General features: G+C 44.1%; 1 protein-coding gene across 1 annotated transcript in view; it reads right to left on the bottom strand.

Annotated features, from left to right (window-relative positions):
* ADAMTS5 (ADAM metallopeptidase with thrombospondin type 1 motif 5) overlaps positions 1–16578 on the bottom strand; it is a 47312-nt gene extending 30734 nt beyond the window's left edge. Inside the window, exons 1-2 of the mRNA XM_076352481.1 lie at positions 15607–16578; positions 3996–4128 (exon numbers count right to left, since the gene is read on the bottom strand). Coding sequence (XP_076208596.1) covers positions 3996–4128; positions 15607–16578 — 1105 coding nt within the window. The remainder of the gene's footprint in view (positions 1–3995; positions 4129–15606) is intronic.
* Positions 16579–17928: the final 1350 nt, after the last annotated feature.

The raw sequence follows: 17928 nt of genomic DNA on the forward strand, positions 1-17928 counted from the left end.
TTGTGATTTCGGGAAATTACCTACTGATAAAATGAGCAGTAGCTCCACTTATTTTCTCTTGAACTCTTCTCATTTTGTTTTTGTAGATGATGATAAACCCTTTAGGATGGTGGGCTGTCTGTACCGAAGCATGCGGGACTCCAGCATAGGAAAAGCCAAAGTCAGCAGAAACTTCTGACCATGACTGCATCACAAAATGCAACACCAGTCTACTAAACAAGGAATTGTCATCTATTGGATATATCCCATCGCAAGAGATGTTAAACGTAACTTCAAATTGATTGACTGTGTCTGTTGGTGATGTTGGATGATGCTTATCTTCAGGGGATGCACAGGTTGGCTTATAATTCAACACTGTAAAAGCAACAAATCTCCAACCCAAAAGTCCAGAGTATTAGAGTCAGAATCTAGTTAGTCTTGTTTCCTGATGGCTATTTTAATAAGGGATATATGGAGAAGCAATATGCAAGTGCTGACCTATGAAAAACATTAAATAAATTTTGAGATTATGAGCAATCATAGGTTCTTTAATGCTTTTCTCCAGATGTCTCTGCGAAGCAGGGAAGTGCATGAAATAAGGAAACATCATTTTTTTACAGACAATAGGCTGATGATAACAAAGACTTGGAGAATGTCTACATACTGTGCCTAAGCTAGCTCAGATATCCCTGCAAAGCTATGGAGGCATAGCTGAAGGAGTTGCTTAAAGTCAAAAAAGACATCCATATGCCACAACATGGAGCTGAATTGATGATTTCAGGCAAGAATCCAGAAGACTGTTTTTCTGACAGCAAAGCTACTGCTGTCCAGACTGATAGCAGCATGTCCCCTTGCTAGAAAATAACGGTATATGGATTTACCATTAGTGGCTGGGTGTCTTGACAGGCTATGATTTAAAAATAACATTTATGCTATTAGCACCTCTTCCCTTTATTCTGAGGACAAACTGGATTATCACGTTCAAAGTCACAAGGTTTCCTCCTGTTCTTTGTTGCATTATCCTTATTTTCTGCATTTGACATTGGAGATAAATTATTCCTGATTTTCCTACATACAAGTAGGACAAGATTCAGGTCCTACCTTGTCAATCTTTATGTATGGATCTCCACCTCTTATTGTCAGCTAATCAGTTGTACTAAGAATTTGGTTGCATCTCCTTCTTTCTGTGCTCTTGTTTACAGCCCTTTGGAGATTTTGCCTGTTATTGCTGCTCATTCATACTCTCCCCCTTAAAAACCACTGGTCAAAATCCATCTATTTTATCTGAAAGAAATAAAATAAACATCTAACACATAATGTAGTAGAAACCCTGGCAACAGAAGCAGCAGGCTTTATTCTGTAGCAGGCTGCTTTTTGGCTTCCTAAGCATGTATCCAACCTGAGCCCCTGGGCTGTGCATCGTCCTGTTTGGTCGAGCTGCCGTTCCATTTACTTTGGTTGCCTTCCAGAGAAAGAATCTGCTCCTCAAAAATGCTTTTGGAACCTTCAGAGAGGAAACAAGAGCATTCAGATCCCCGTGGAAGTCAAAGTGAGGACACACAGCCATTCTCCAGCTCAAGTCCGTGTTAATGATGCTGCATCTGCTGCACATGCACACGCAGCAGGGTTATTTAAAAAACTGCAGACGGTGACTCTGATTCACTTAGCGGCTCACCTTGCTCTTCCTACTGACAGAAAGGAGCATCTTAGGCTTAGAGCCCTTAGCATCCCCTCTGTCTTGCAGGGCATCTCCTAATGCTGCCAGGTAAATGCCAGCAAGTAACTAAGCTGCTGTAAAATTAAAGCTACACCCTACCCACAGGACAGGGGGAACTTTAAGACTTCTGAATTGTAGGAAGAAATCTGGTCTCCAAATAAAATAAAGCAAGGTTTTCCCCAAAGTGCTTAACTAAAGGGTATCCATGCCACACTTTTATTTTTCATCCTTTTTTGACCTTTAATTTAATGTAAGTACTCAAGCAATTTTAGCTGTGTTTTCTTCTCAACTTCTCCCACTTCAGGCCACACACACAAAGATCATTCTGTGACTTGACACCCCTCCTTTCTTAAAATCTTATGGTGAGGAGAAAAAAAAGGGGATGTTGTTTTAAACAACCTCAAACTAGAGTTTTTTTGTCCATTAGGGTACTTATTTATTCGTTTCAATTCATGCCTTTTTTACATTGAAAATTATACCTTTTACAGATTCCTGTAAATGTCTAGGTATGAAAATGGCTCTTTTTCAAAAATGTGCTTCTAGATCACTAAAAATAATTCACTTTTGTTTACATTTTCTTTGTGTGGAATTCAAGGTAATAATATGTATATTTACCGCTCATCCCTATCTTTACTGATCTACGTTCTTTCATTTTTAATCTATCTAAACATGTATTTATTGCTGATAAAATGGTAGTCGAGACACATTACTCACCTCTTCACACACCAGATACATCAACACTGGCATCACAAGAAGGTCCCTCATCCAGCCTCGCCAATGCCCACTAACCTTCAGCAGTAAGCATGACTTCTGGAGGCAAGAAAATACAAGCAGTCCCTCTAGCAGACTGGCCTTGGAGTGATAGGCTAAGTTTGCCAATCTATCTACTTGTCCCAGTTCTAGACCAGATTCGCGACGGGTCATTAGCTTCACAGCATCCAGGTTTGATGCCACTAAACTCACCTGATGTGAAGTGGTATTTGATGTATTGCTGTACTTATCTCCAAATGCTCTGAATTAGTGATTTCAGAGGGCTTTTTCTTTATAATTATATTCTTGTTTATTAAAATAAAATTTCTGTTTTGGGGACTCATTGTGCCACAACATTTTATGTTTTCATGCACCACATGATCCCTCTCCAGCCACTACTACTTCATTTCTTTGTAGCACCATAAAAGCAGTAGGGTTAGGTTCACTAATCGTTGAAGGGTCAGGTCAGTGACATGCCAGCTGCTTTTTCATACTTGGTGACCTCCAGTTGCTGAGCCAGATGTATATATAAGGCACACAGCTCTTGGGCTCTACCTGCTAGCTACTTGAAAATTGAACTACTGCAATGATATTCCCAAAGGAAACTTTACTTTGGTTTGGCATGAGGTACAAGGCAATTCAGAAATTGGCTCTCTCTGAAAGTCCTCCTTTCCTTGTTATTTCCTTCCAAGAATGTTAAAAAAAGAATGATCTCCACTTTTAAATTGCTGTTCACTCACCGAAGTGAATAGCCCTCACACCAAATGTATTTCCAGTGAACACAGCTCACAAAGCATTAGTAAATTAAAAATAATCAAGATGGCAGCAGTCTCTCCGAAGGAATGTATCATGACAGACGCAATATCCCAGAATATGAACTTTCTTCTGTCACTAATTCTACGTTAAATCCTTCTGAACGGTGCATGTAAGGCTCCTACATTAAACTGCTGTCCACTGAGGTGGAAACTGAAACAAAGTTAAACAGCTTTTTTGACCAAACCTTTATCACCTAAATACTATTTCACTTATTTCAGGGTTCACATTAGTACCATATTTTACCATAAAGGTGGAATTTTCATACCCTTAGAAAGAGATTAGAATTCTGTTTTTTCCACAAAAGCCCTCCTCTGCAGGTAACACATTGTCCCAAGAAAAAGTTTCGTAACAGTAGAGCATGCAAGTAGTTCAAAAAGGTGAGTTATTTTCCACTGTGCATGCACTAAATGCATGCGAATTACAATAGACGGGCCAAATGCTTTCTCAGGAGGGACACGTATTGACATCTTTGGACAGTAGCAGCAGCCTTTGAATTTTCACTTCAACTACTGCTTAGAAACAACACTGTCAGAAAGGAAACACCTACTGTGCGCCTTCACTTGCCTTCTGATCCCTTATTAGTTAACCCTGAAGTGCATATGTATACAGCCTTAATCCCCAAGTGAGTATCTGGACCAGGGGAAATCTGGAATTAATTGCGAAGTATTTTGGTTACTAATGCAGCTGTTACAAGTGTTTGATTTGGCAAGCGAACAGAAAAGGCACTGCATACCAATTTCGTGAGCCACTGTAAAAGCTGCATGGAGGCCGTCATCTTCAATCACTGCACAGCTGCGCTCAGGAGAGCATATGGTCCCAACGTCTGCCATTCCCAGAGTATCACATGAATGGTGCCCACATAAATCCTGCCCAGGAAGGGAAAAAAAAAATCATTAAAATAAATTTTTACACCCGTAGGTAACAACAGGTTAAAGTCACCAGCCCTTTGCGAACAGCAGAACCTGGATAAAAACATCAGTATAAGCTTCCATCTAAAGATGTCAATGCAGTTTAAAAGCACGATGACCCAATCCCACCCCTGGTAAAGTCAGTGGGAGTATTTTCATTGACTTTAAGGGAATTTGGATACGTTCTGTAATTGATTATTGTTAGTTAAATTTGTATTTCTGCACTGCATACAGACGCTCAAACTTGCATTGAGTGAGGTATTCAAAATACATGCTGTAGAAGCATTTCTTCATTGACAATAAAAATAGAATATTCTCTTTATTTACAGAAGGTGAACCAAGGCACAGAGAGAACGCTTCAGGTTCCTGATCAGTCCTTGAACCAGAGATCACCATTCTTTTCCAAAGGCAAGTCTTATACTTGCACTTAAAGAAATTAGATTGTAATATATTAAACCTCATGTCACATCTGTCAAGCAGTACAATGATTAATAATGTATTACCCAATATACCAAGTATTTAAGCAATTCTCAGAGATTGCTTAAAGAGTCAGTGATATGGCAGAGTGTAAAAATCCCTTGATTCCTAGTCTTACTAGCGCAACAACTTGATCATGTTTCCTACTTGTAGGTATGGGGTGTCTCCAAAAACCATGCAGGTAGCATCAGGTTTTTTCTTTCCATTCCAGGATGATAATGATGCTAATGCTAATGCTAATGCTAATGATGAAGGCAGCTTTGATCAGACATAGTGTTTTAATCATCAGCAGTAACTTTTCAGTGCTTCTGCTGAAGCAGAGGGAAGAATACTAGTCTGAATGTACGTATATATGCTTTTTTGGTTGAGAAGGAAAAGTAGGTACCATGTTATTTTGAACACTTCAACATTTCATTGTGGTTGAATGAAATTGTCGGTTTCAAGGCATGACAGTATTATCAAATGTTATTATCAAAATGATCAAAGAGTATCTTTTTCCCCTTCATTTTTAAGACTCTCTTCTTCCATTCAGATCTCCTTTTATAATGACTTTCTTTTATGAAGCCTTTCACAATTAAGCCATCTGAATAACAGATATCCTTTATGAGGCTTCAGGTCAACAATGTTCACTGATTATGATAGTTTCAAATTTAGGCAAACTTGAAAATACACAGGATTCAAATCCCACTGAAGTCAAAGAAAAACACACTGAGTTCACAGATACTGTGACAGAGCATCTCTTTACCAAACAAAAGTGTATTTTTTCCCCCCAAGATGAAATAAAGAATTTTTCAAGCTACATAGCAGTATTACATATACGGAGCGAGAATTTCGGGATCAGTTCTGGCTTCCAGGTGTCTGGGAACTCTTTTCGTTAAGTGCACTCTTGGTGCTACTTAATGTCAAGATTTAAATGCCGCAGTACCAATGAACAAAACAGCCTCACAAGAAGAGAAGGAATAAAGTTCAGAAGTATTTCAATTCCCAAATTTTCACAGGTATAATGCATGGTTTAAGAAAAACTTCTATTCTGTAGCAATGCAGATAATATGCAGACAATTTTCTCTCTAACCCACTGGCTCCCACCCCTGACATCCAATTAGCTCCCCAGACTTTGCTTCTGGCACTGCATGGGTTATGGGAAGGTACAGAATAAGGACGCCCATTTTCAAGTACTTTAAAAGAAAGGCAATTTTTTTCTGGTTTTATTTAGGCAAATAAACTTCATATCATTTTCAGCATCTCGGGACCAATGTTGGAAGAGGCCCTAAGTGAGGTCATGTTACTATAGCATCAAACATCTGGGGCATATTCAACAAGGAAGATATAATCCTTAAACTCCTATTACTTTTGCTTGGGTTCATATCCATTTAGGCCTTTATGTATCACTTCTGAATCTCGCCCTCTCAGTCTAAGGGTGCATTTTACATAGAGTAAACTCTATGTAAATGTAACTGTAAGTGGTTTACCTACAGCAGCATGAGTAACAAAACTCAGAAAAAATGCATGTGCATAGTACCAATAAAAATAACTTTTCATGGTGATATAATTGGTCTAAATAAATGAGTGTAAGCTGTATAGGAAGTAAGATACCTTCATATTAGTGCAATTTGAATTGAATCCACACAAGCAGTTGAACTGGAATTCTTACACAAGTACCAAAAAGCACATAGATCAGACAGAAAGCAGCTTACTGGAGGAGGTCTAAATTACTCTCAGGTTGACAGTGCCAATAATAGTATAAAATGCATTAATTCAGGCCTTGTCTCTGCAGGCAGATTCTGTGTCATTTGGTCTTTTCTTGTATTTAGGTGTCATTATTACGTAGATACTTACATCAGTACTGCTTCCAGTGCGGGCACAATTATATCGGCACACAAATGTCTTATGCCAGTGCATGATTTATTTCCATTTGCACACAAAAAGAAGCTATGCCAGTGATATGGCTATGAAGCTATACCAGCAGATGCAACCAGACCTCACAATGATTCTCTGGATTTGATGACACAAGTATAATTAAAAGAATACAATTGTTCTAAGCAGGCAATCTCATAAACTTCCTTAAGAGTTACTTCTGATGGGATGTGTGGAGTATGGAAAATTATGACAGGGATGTTAACCGTAAGCAGCCCTCAAAATTTTGAAAGCTATGCATACGATTGCATTACACCACCTTCATTAGACATCAGAAAAATAGCTATGTACGTATGCAAGCACTAACGGACATAGCAATGTTTGGTTACTTTTCATGTTACATGTTACTGACATCACACCACGCTGCATGCCTGGGTTTTTCTCAAATCCAGTCACTTCATCAAACCGCTGTTCCTCCATTTCCATCATTTCCCAGAGTATGACACATATCCACGTATCTCAGCATCCCACTGGTAACTTTCAAGGCAGTGCTCATTTGCATAACAGTTGTCTAGACAAAACAAAGCAGGCTTTCTTTATGAAATACCTTAACTTCAGGTCAGACAAAATGAATTTCTTGAAGGGCTGTATTAGTTAAAAGTTGCTCCTAGGAAATCCCCCAGGAGAAAATAAGTGATTCTGAAAATTGCTTATCTGTAAAATTGTCTAGCTCCTCCCACACCCCACGGACAGCTGGAAAACAGCTGTCCTCAGATGGTGTGGGACCAATGATCCCCGTGAAGAGGAAGAGAGGAGAGCGACCGCACTGTAGTCAGAAAGCAGTGGACAGTGATTCAGTAAAGCCGCATTCCCTTCAGCCAGCTCCGTGACCACATCCACGCTGCCTCCCCAGCAGTCTGAGCCAGGCGGTGTGGGGAGCGCTGCAGCCGCCTACCGAATCCCAGCTGGGCAGCGCTGGAGGAGGCTTGTAAAGGATCTTGGAAACAAGGACAGGAAATATTTTCTGGCATTAGCTTCTTTGTATGAAGCTGTTATTGGGGAGGGATGTCTACGGGTTGCCCGTCTGCTGCTAGAGCAGGGCATGTGTTGGCTACGCTTTGAACAGAGAGCATGTGCTGAGCCTTCTGGTTTTCGTTGCCGACTTCAGTCCTCAGTGACTGCATGAGGATGCTTTTTTTAAGCTAATGCTGACATTGTCAATAACCACTTAGGCAGATTACTGAAGACTCAGCTCCATTATGTGCTCAACTCATGGTCTCATTTATTATTTCTCTTGCCTCTGCATGATTTGAACTTTAATATATTTCTATTCATAGCATCACATAGTATATACTATATCCATAATTGAAGCCTATCAAGTGGCATCTCTGAGACAAATATTCTGAAAAGTTTGCTGTCGGGTCAACTCACCATTCCCTAGCTACATCGTCCTTCCCAACAGCATGATTTTGAGTGACGTTATTGAAAATCACGCCTGTTTACACTTCCACTGATTTACATCTTTACGGCAAAATTTCTTTTGACTTAAACCTCCTGTAGCTGTACTGGCCATGGATTATTTGTTACCAGCATCAATAGCTGTATTTTTAGTTTTCCTGGGCAGTCTTGGAAAGCAGTCTCAAACTTTTATGAAGTGAAGTTTCTGGGAGTACATTACAAGTTTTTATTTCCCTTGAAAATAATTTTGTTAAAAACAGGCCCTGCTGTAATGATGCAATCTAAAAAATCTGTGTGGGTCTCCTGAACTTTTCATACTCCAGCTAAAGCACTAAGAAAACGGGGACTCACATGATACTTAAAATCAGTTTCCAATGATTAGTTTGCTCTGGTGTGTGGCTGCTACTTAAAAAGTTAATTGCTTACTCAGATCTGTGTACTCATGTAATTGCCTGCAAATAATGGCAGAAGCTTCAAAGAATAAGTGTTTCTTGATATTTCTAAAGAAGGAATGCAGAGTCTGGCCCTTGATCTGCATTACAGTAGTTTCAAAATAGGAGAATGACTAGGAAATGCATTTGCTACACAGGAGGCCATAGATGTTAAGCTTTGGCAAAGGAATGACTTAGGAAAACTGAGCTGTACGTCATAAGACTAGTAGTTAATTAGGCAGCTTATTAAAGGCCAAATTTTCTTGGCATTCGTAAGTACATCAAGAGCAGCTGGCTGTTTGCCATGTATACGTGGCATTGTTGTGAATGAAGATAACTGCCGTGGCACCCTGCTGGAGCAACTAATTTATCTTACCTGAAATTCTTTGATTTGTGCAGTAGGCTTAAAAACAAGAATAAACTGTTTAGTGAAACCTGGTATTAGGCCAGAGCCCGTGAACCGGATCCAAAACAGGATTTAAGGATTAACTGTCCAATGCGGACAGTTTGGTGGAATGTAAGGGGAGAAGAACAAAATTGGCTCACGCATCCTCTGGTCTTTGAGTTATCTACCCTTCATAGGGCTTGCGGTTTGTGACCTTATGGGCCCCAAAGTGCCACAGTTTTACAGTCCTGAACAGCTTAGCACTTAGCTAATACTAAAGCTTGATTGGGGTTGAGATGCTTCAAGTTTCTCCATCTTTGCCTCTGAGGGAAGCTAAGCCTACAGACGTTCTCAGATCAGATGTACGGGAAACCAACAGGATTAGGCTTTCTATCAGGCACAGCTGCACATCACAGCTAACAGCTTTTACATCTCTGTGTGTTTGCTTGCTTTTCTGGTTTCTTTACAACAGCTCATGAGCTAAAGCCTTTGCCCAGTAAGAAGGTGATCCAGCTTCAAATTCCTTTCAGGGATGAGGATACTTAGAAGCATGTTTCTTAGGAGAGCGCCCTATGGTCTACACTAGACTATGGTCTACAGTGAAGGTCTGCATGTGTCCGTGTGTGCAGGGAGTTGTGGCTCCTCCTGTTGCATCCCATGTGCCAAAGGTTTCCCTAGCCCAGGCTGCAGTTAGTGCTTACAGCGCTTGGTGAAGGGACCTAATTTTTGGTTCCTATTCCTTGGCCTGCTTCTGTATTTTACACTGAGCAGTCCTTTGGTAAATTACAGAAACAGTCTTCTCTCCGTGCTTTGGGAACCCAGACCGCCTTGCTCTAAGCAGTGCGCTCCAGTCAGCGGCTTCAGGTCACGATTTCTCTCCTTCTCACCATATGAATCTTGAATTACTTGCTAAACAGTGACATAGCTTTGGTCAGAGGGGTGGAAAGTTTCCTTAACACCTGGAACAGCTTACAACCTACTGGTTAAGGACCTCTCCTGGGAGGTGGGCGATACAGACCTAAAATCCCTCAAGCAGAGGAAGGAATTAAATACGACTTTCCGACTTCCTGCAGCAGCGTTCCCACCACAGCCCTGTAAAGGGAGGGTGGGGTCAGGCGGTATTTGGGACCCACGCATCCACCCTCCTGCGCGCCCCTCTGCAAAGTGGGTGAAAGTTTATTAATGTCACAGCAACGCAGAACGGCACATGTGGAGGAAAGTAAGGTTCACCCAAACAGAAAGGATTACGGGTATTACCCAAAGAGCTCATGATGTCTGGAAGGCAAAAGGAGCACAAGACCAAAATCGACAGACTGCAAAAGGTATACTGGAAATAAGGGCTAACTGGTGAAAAAAAGAATTAGGGCATGGTCTATTTTACCCCTCAACTGATACTACGACACTTAAAAAAGAGGCTTTACAAGCCAAAATGGTGGAAGGCTGCCCTGGAGGAAGCCTGCTGTGAAAACTCCTCTTCCTGAGGCACTGGTGGGTCTCTGTCATGGGGATGTCCAGGTCAGGGCACCAGGGAGAGGGCCTGGCCATCACTGCGAAGCGAGGAAGGACTCCCATCAGACTCACTGGGAGACTACTTTGCCCTCCCATGGCCATATTTTGAGAGGAAAGACCAAAGTCCTGTTACCGTTCGAGGAAAACCAGAGTGGTGATACCTGCCATACCTACCAAAACAAAAATCACATCTTTTCCTCCAGTAGTTTAACTTAAAAATTGAGGTCGTCTTCCTTTCATGTTAATATGATAAATAGGGGCCTGAGTTTTGGGCATTTGAATCTCAAATGTAGAGAGTTGTGTTTCTGAATTCTAGGTAAGGTGAAATTCAAGAAAACCCAATGTTGGGCTAAGTTTAGCACATGCATGCTATACTTGCTGGCTTCAGAAACTACCTCCTCACCGGACTGGATATTTAGGCATGTTCTTACCCTCCCCTTGTATGGTATGGGGACCCTAGGCACTTGTCATGCAAGGACACTCTGCAACAAAGTATTAGAAATAGAGCCTAAACTGGGTTAAGCTTTTATGCTCTGAATGTACATATTAACAAAACAACTTTTTTTCCTAAAGCACATAAAGAAAATGCAGCAGCATTATGCAAACCACAGATTATTTAAAAATATTGACAAAACGCACATAAGGCATTTGGACTCTGCATGGGGAGGGGAAGGGCAAACAAAGTTTCAGTTATGAAACTGGTGGCTGGTGAACAAGGAAAAATGTGCAATTTAACTTGCCTAACCCATAGTTCCTCTGTGGGGAAATTTCACACCGTCTCTGTAGATTAGTGTGAATCACGCTACTTCTCCCACACAAATTATGTCCCACTTCATTTTCCCCAGGGACATTATCTAAATGTATTAGATTTGCAACAAAATTGGTGAAAACACTACGAAACTGGTAGACACATCACATTATAATTTCTTCAGAGTAGTAGTCACAAACATCAGTGAAATATATTCTATTGACCGTTGGTACAGTGACCTGTTTACTAATATGGGATAATAATTGTGGGAAGATGATAGTATAGAAAAGAAAAAAAGAAGAAAGAACTAGAGCCAAAGAAAGCATGTGCTCCATGCAATGAAATTATCATCTATAGAGCTGAGATAATCTGAAGCTTGCTGTTAAATTTCAACAGCACTGTCAGATTGACAGTTAAACTAAATCACACATACAAGACCCATGTAATTACTGTGTGGAAAAAGGCAGGACAGTGGCCTTTGGCTCTAGCATGAACTTTTGGTTAGAGCCCGGCATGATGGTACTATCACGGATGATGCTAACAAGCACTTAGGAAAGTATTTTTTCTTGCTCTTGTTGCGTGTATCTACTGTGAGAAATATCTATTTTAATTTTCACATGATTCAGAATTGGGGGAAAAGGAAAGGAACAGAATTGGATTTTGTCCAAATGCATTCAATAGTTCACTTGAAATTTAACTAAGGGTCACTAATGAAATAGACTGGATGAATTCTAGAGGATAACTGCAGAGCAGGCTAGACCTCGGAAAAGAACAGTCTGAGTTCTAGTGCAGTTTGCAAGTCACGTCTAGTATGTTTTTCTACTGTGACAAATAATCTGGCAAGTATTTTGTTGCACGCATAAAAACCTGAAGGCTGAAGATAACCTGTTTCCAGCTTCCGAGAACTGTTCACAATAAAAAAGCCTGAAACGGACTAAATTCTAAATTTGCTGTTGACTTCACTGCCATTGAGAACAAAGCGAGCTAATCTCCAGGGGAAGAGGGCTTTACAAGCTCTTCCTCCTTCCCACCACACAGCCGCTTCTTTACCGCCGCGCGGGGCGGAGGACTCACCTGGCCACCAGATGATCAAATCCTTGCATCACCATATTCCACGGAGGATGCTCTGAGGAGCATGCATGTTGCTGTCAGGAGGCCCAAAAATTTACAGCTGCTGTCAAGGACTCAACCACTAAGCAGTCGAACAGCAGGGGACCCATGTATTCTCTAAGGCTGTTAAGGCCAAACCGCCTTAATGAGAGCTCTCACAGGATTTATTAGAAAATTACCACCTCCTGGTACTGACAAGTCAGACCTCTGTCAGGCTTGATACTGGCCATCGTGAGTCAAAATGAGAGATTGAGACCACTGGGAAAATATACTTCTCCTTATTAGATTTTGGGAATTTACATAATCACTGTGGAACCCAACTACGTTTCCGCAATATTTAGTGATAGATAATTTCTGTGCCCATTGAGGGTTTTTACCATTTCCTACACAGGTGATAATAATGACCAGACACGTTGCTGTAGTTTTCCTTGCAGTTACAGAGTAAACGGATTCACTGCAGCTAATGGATAGTTACATGGTTCTTGCTGCCACTGATAAGCAATATAGAGCCTTAAAATAGGTTTAACACCAGTTGCCTGTGAACTGAACCCATGTTCGTATTTATTTACTACTTACTATGCTCTGCAGCATGATTGCTTTAAAGCCCTTATAAAATTAAATACAGATTATGACCAAAAGCGAGTGAATGTTTTAATCCGGAATCAGTAAATCTCCTCCTAAAAATCTTTTTTCATGGGAAGTACCTCCTAGTATGAATGATGATGATACTAATTTGAACGGTCAGTACTAACTTTATAAAAAGGGAGAGCTGCCAGCACACTCTTAGTCTATGAATGCTTATTAATTTCTCTTTAAACAAGTAATGACAACAAAAGAGGAGGAAGCGATGGTGCTGAATTCTGACAGGATTCTTCCTTTATAAGGAACTCCAGTAAAGCTACCAGCTTTTCAGAGAGCCTCTTTTGGTGTCAAAAATAACATCCAAGTAAATGTCACTCCAGAACGAAGATAATTAGTATGTTAGAGACTTGTATGGCAACAGGCATGCATAATTTAGATTCTAACTACACATAAACAGTTACATACAGCTGAGGACATGCGTTCAGCTGACAAACGATTTGCAAATATTATTCTGTTGACGCAGAAACACAAAGTTCAAGGTGGCCTCAGTTAGTAAACAAGGACGGAAAATGTACCTGACACATTTACCCCACGCCTAAAAACCAAGCCATTTAGAAGAAGACATCTGGATGTTCAAAAATTAGCATGACGGTATTCAGAGCCCATCAAAACATGCAGCCATGGCTTGGCGTCTAGTAGCTAAGCGACGTACTTCATACGTTCAAAACATAGTTGTAAAAGTTGGATCCTCCTGCCAATTGCTGCCCTCTCATTGAAAAGCTAAACTGGAAAAAATCTCTCTTTAGTTCAAAGTGGGGCTGTTTTCTCCGGGAAACATCTCTAATGCTTTTTCATCCTTTAACCCTTTACGCGTTTACATTCCAAGAGGAACAAATAGATTCATGTTGACATTTCAAGTGTAAGCATACACATACTCCCTGCAAAGAACATGATGAACACATGTAGCAGGAAGCTACAGTCTTGTTCTTACTGAGTCAAATACTGAAATGTAATGCCAAACAATGTGCGTGTGCACACAGCAAATCCTTAAAGCAGATTAAGTTATACTGAACTGCATGGAGGAGCTAATCCCATAGTTAAACGTGTTAAAATGTAAACCAAGAAAACGGAAGCCTGTGCTTTTTTCTTGCAAAGCATTTACATCCTTAAGCAACACTGCAAGCCATATTTGCATCTTAAGAGTGGAAGGAGACCACAGGAACTGTGACGTTTTGGTTAGTTTAGGTACTACTTACATCCAAAAGAAGTTACTCTACGCATGGAAGATGCATTGCTCAGGAGTCTTTGAAAGTGGGTTACTGATTAGCAGCACACTCTTATTCTGGCAGGAGGGCATCCACGCAAAGAATTACAGATAAGCATCTGTAAAGCAAGTGCACTTAAAATTCACATCCTACCTCAATCCAAATTAACTTAATAATTGATATTAAGATTCACAGTCTGCCACCCTAAGAGTTTCTGAATTGTAATAAATCCCAGGGAAATAAATGGGAATACCGGCAGAGAAAAACACTAGTGAAAAGTGATGGATTCTGGCCCAGGCTCAATTAATAAGCCATTAGAAAGGATGTTTATAGAAAACAGCAAGAGCGTCCTGACCCAGTCTAGGTAGCCTGCTTTCATTCAGATTATAATGATAAAAAAATGAAAGCTTGCAAATTAGACCGATGGGCTTTAAACTGCTAAAAAAGGCTCCTGCTGTACAAGTGATGCCCGACTGACACAGAACCTAATGTTTCAACTATTTACAGCTATAAAAGCAAGCCAGGCGCTTTTTTCCCCCCTTCTGGAGCAACTCCTTCCACAAACCATCCAAAGCATCCTTTTTGGCAGGCTCCTATGATGTAGAAAAGCAGGAGAACTCAAACGAACGGAAAGTCATGCAGCTATTTTTTTCGTACTTGGGGAAGGGAAAAAAAGAAAACACCAAACCCAAACCGCTGAAGGGATATTCTTACAGAAGAACTTCATTGCATAAACTCGGCCACATGTCTACTAGAGCAATGTCCCTTAACGACCTCTGGCAATGCAATTAAGTAACAACCAGGCAGGGAGGAAGGCACAGCTCTCCATGGGTAAGACCGGCCGGATCTGACCCACAGTTGATCAGGACACCCATTTTTCACTTGGGGGACGAGAAAGAGACTGCATCCCCTCACCACCAGCCCAACTCACTCAACTTCTGCAGCTCTGTTTACCTGCGGTTTGCATTTGCGTCCTACTCTTGAACCACAAGCGCTGCCGGCTTCCAGTGTGGTGGAGCTATTCTTGCTGGAAATAGCATCTCACCGCACTCAACAAGGAAGTCGCGTGTACTTTTAAGGTGTTCTTCACCATTTTCACTAGCAGGTTTGTTTGGGGACTAATTTAGGCTAGGGAGCGCTATCAGCCCCTTGCCTGGACCACCTCCCTGGAGAGAGAGGGGCTTTCTCACTGGGAAAGATGGAATAACGTCATCTCTCAAGCAGAGATAAGTTAGGTGGCCTCAGCCGAGTCCCCCAATCAGGCAAATCACCACCTCTCCACCCTGGCAGGAGTCCCAGCACCGCACTGGCATGAACAACAGTGTACCCGCAGTGGGGATGACCTCGCAGGGGAAGGGGCACACACAACTGCATACACAATTTGTTGGGTTTTCAACCTCTCTTCCATCTGCGGCAGCTGTGTGCGTGGGTACCGGGTGTCCCCGAGATGCAGTGCAATGCAACAGAAAGGCCGAAGGCATGAGCAGGGAGACAACGGCTGGGCAAAGCAGAGCAATGTGGCTGGAGAGCTGCCAAGGCGGCCTCGTCGCAGCCCAACCACCCCACGACACATCGTTCGAGGGACACCAAGTCGCCGTCGGTCAGGGTGATGCCTACCTCACGGGTGAAGAGGATGGCAGCGTCATAGTGCTCGTCGTGGTCATCGTCGAGGCGGTTGTGCTGGTGCTGCCACTTGCAGAAGTTCTTGAGGGTGGTGGCGGCGTTCCTGTTGACCTCCAGCCCCTTCTCCTTCTCCCCCAGGGCCACCACCTTCACCACGGCCAGACGGACGTGGTTCTCCAGGCTGGCGTGGGCGTAGAGCCGGGAGGCGATGGAGGCCAAGGTGAGCAGGTAGTGCTGCAGCCCCTTCCCGTACTTGCGGACCATGGAGGCGTCGGCCACCAGCAGCAGCTCCACCTGCCGGGCCCGGGAGACGGAGCGACGCCGACGCCGCCGCCGCCGCCGGCCGTCCCCCGCCGCCGCCGCCGCCGCCGCCGCCGGGTCGCGGGTCTCGCAGCTGGTGCGGGCCGGCACCGTCTCGAAGCTGAAGCGGTCCCTGCGGAAGAGGTGCGGGGCGCGGGCCGGGCCCTCCCCGTAGATCCGCGGGCCGGCCGCCTCCCCGCCGCGCCGCGCCGGCCTGACGGTGTAGCGGGAGCGGCCCACGGCGAAGAAGCCGTCGAGGCCGCCGCAGAGGTTGAAGACGGCCAGGGAGCGCGGGCTGCCGTCCACCGTGCCGCGGTAGTAGCAGCGGGGCGGCCCCCCTGCCCGCGGCGCCCGCGCCCCCACCGCCTCGTCGCGCTCCAGGTCGAGGAGGAAGCGCTGGCCCCCGGCGTAAAGGACGTAGCCCGCCTTGCCGCCCCCCGCGTAGGTCGGGTCGAGGCGCTGCACGACGCCGCTGGCCCCGGGAGGCGGCGGGGGGCGGCGGGGCGGCCCGGGGGGAGGGCCGGGCCGGGGCCGGGGCCGGGGCGGCGGCGGGGCGGCGGCGGCGGCGGGGGGCGGCGGCGCTCCGTCGTCGGCAGGTGCCGGCGGCTGGGCCAGAGCGAGGTGCAGCTCGGCGGCCAGCAGCAGGGAGACCAGCTTCAGGAGCATGCTTGCCTCGCCGTCAGGAGCGGCCACAGTGGTGGTGATAATTAATAGCAGTAATAATAATAATAATAATAATAATAATAATAATAATAATAATAATAATAATAGTTGGGGAGGGGGGGTGGAAAGAGCCGGTCGGCGGAGCGCAGCAACGTAGTTAAGGGAAAGAGAGAAGGGGGAAGGAGGGAGAAAAAAGAAAAAAAAAAAAAAGGAAAAGAAAGTTCTCCCTCCCAAACTCGAGTCAAGTGTGAGTGGGAGAGAAAAAAATGTCAACAAAAGCCGCTCGCGTGTGAACTTTGTGTTTCTCTGCAGGGAAGAGCCGGGAGCACATGGAAGGAGAGAGAGAGGCAAAAAATCCCAAATCACTGCTGCTGGGGAGGCAAAGGGGGGGAGAGAGGAAAAAGGAGGAGAGGAGGCTCGGACCCGGCAAGTAGAGAAGTTTGAGCACTTCCCACTCCTCTTCCACTTCTCTGCTGTAGTCACCGGATCATCACCAGCAGCAGCAGCAGCAGCAGCAGGGGCAGGGGGCAGGTCTGCTGCGATTCGGCACTTTCTCGGGCTCCGGTGGGCTCCCTTTCCTTCTTTTGCCCCCTTTTGTTTTGAAGAGAAGGAGGAGAAGGGGAGAGAAGAAATTCAGGCACCAAAACCCGCCTCGATCCTCTCCGGTGAGATGGTTAAAAAGAAAAAAAAAAAAAAAAAAAAAAGCCCAAGAAGCGGAAAACGTCCCGGATTTTTGTAAAAGCCCCCTCCCTGTATCTTTTCTGTTGTTGTTGTTGTTATCCCCAGTCTGTCGATGTGAACAAGAGGAGAAGGGAGAGAAATGTGAAGATGAGAGGAGGTGGAACAATGAATTTATAGCGGAATGCCATCCTGCAATGGCAATTTCAACAATTCGTCACTGCAGGCTGCCTCTTAAAGGGAGAGCTTCAAAACCACCACTCCCACACTTCCTTCTCATTTAATCAGACAGAGGGAGAAACTTGAGGGGAGGGGGGAAGGGGGGGGTGCGGGGGGGAGGAGAAAAGGAGGGAGAGGGAGCGGGGGAGAGGGAGGCAGGAGAGGGGAAGAGAGGGAGGAAGCCGGGGAGGGGAGAGAGACCGGGAGAAAAAATGTGTGTGAAAAACACAAGATTGCCCTCGAACCGCTTAAAGCCACAGAGTCACCCGGGGATTGCGATGTCACCGCCGGCCGGGGACGGTGAAGCTGCGCTTACCTCGCGTCCTGCCCGCTTCCCCCTCGCTCCTGCCTGACGCTGCCGTTCATTTTGCAACGTTCGGTGGAGGAGGCAGGTTCGCGCCTGGCTCTCGGAGGGGGGGGGAAGCGGCCGGGGCTTTTCCGAGAGCGCCGGTGATG

This window comes from Aptenodytes patagonicus, chromosome 1 (genome assembly GCF_965638725.1).
Source record: "Aptenodytes patagonicus chromosome 1, bAptPat1.pri.cur, whole genome shotgun sequence".
Lineage (NCBI taxonomy): Eukaryota > Metazoa > Chordata > Aves > Sphenisciformes > Spheniscidae > Aptenodytes > Aptenodytes patagonicus.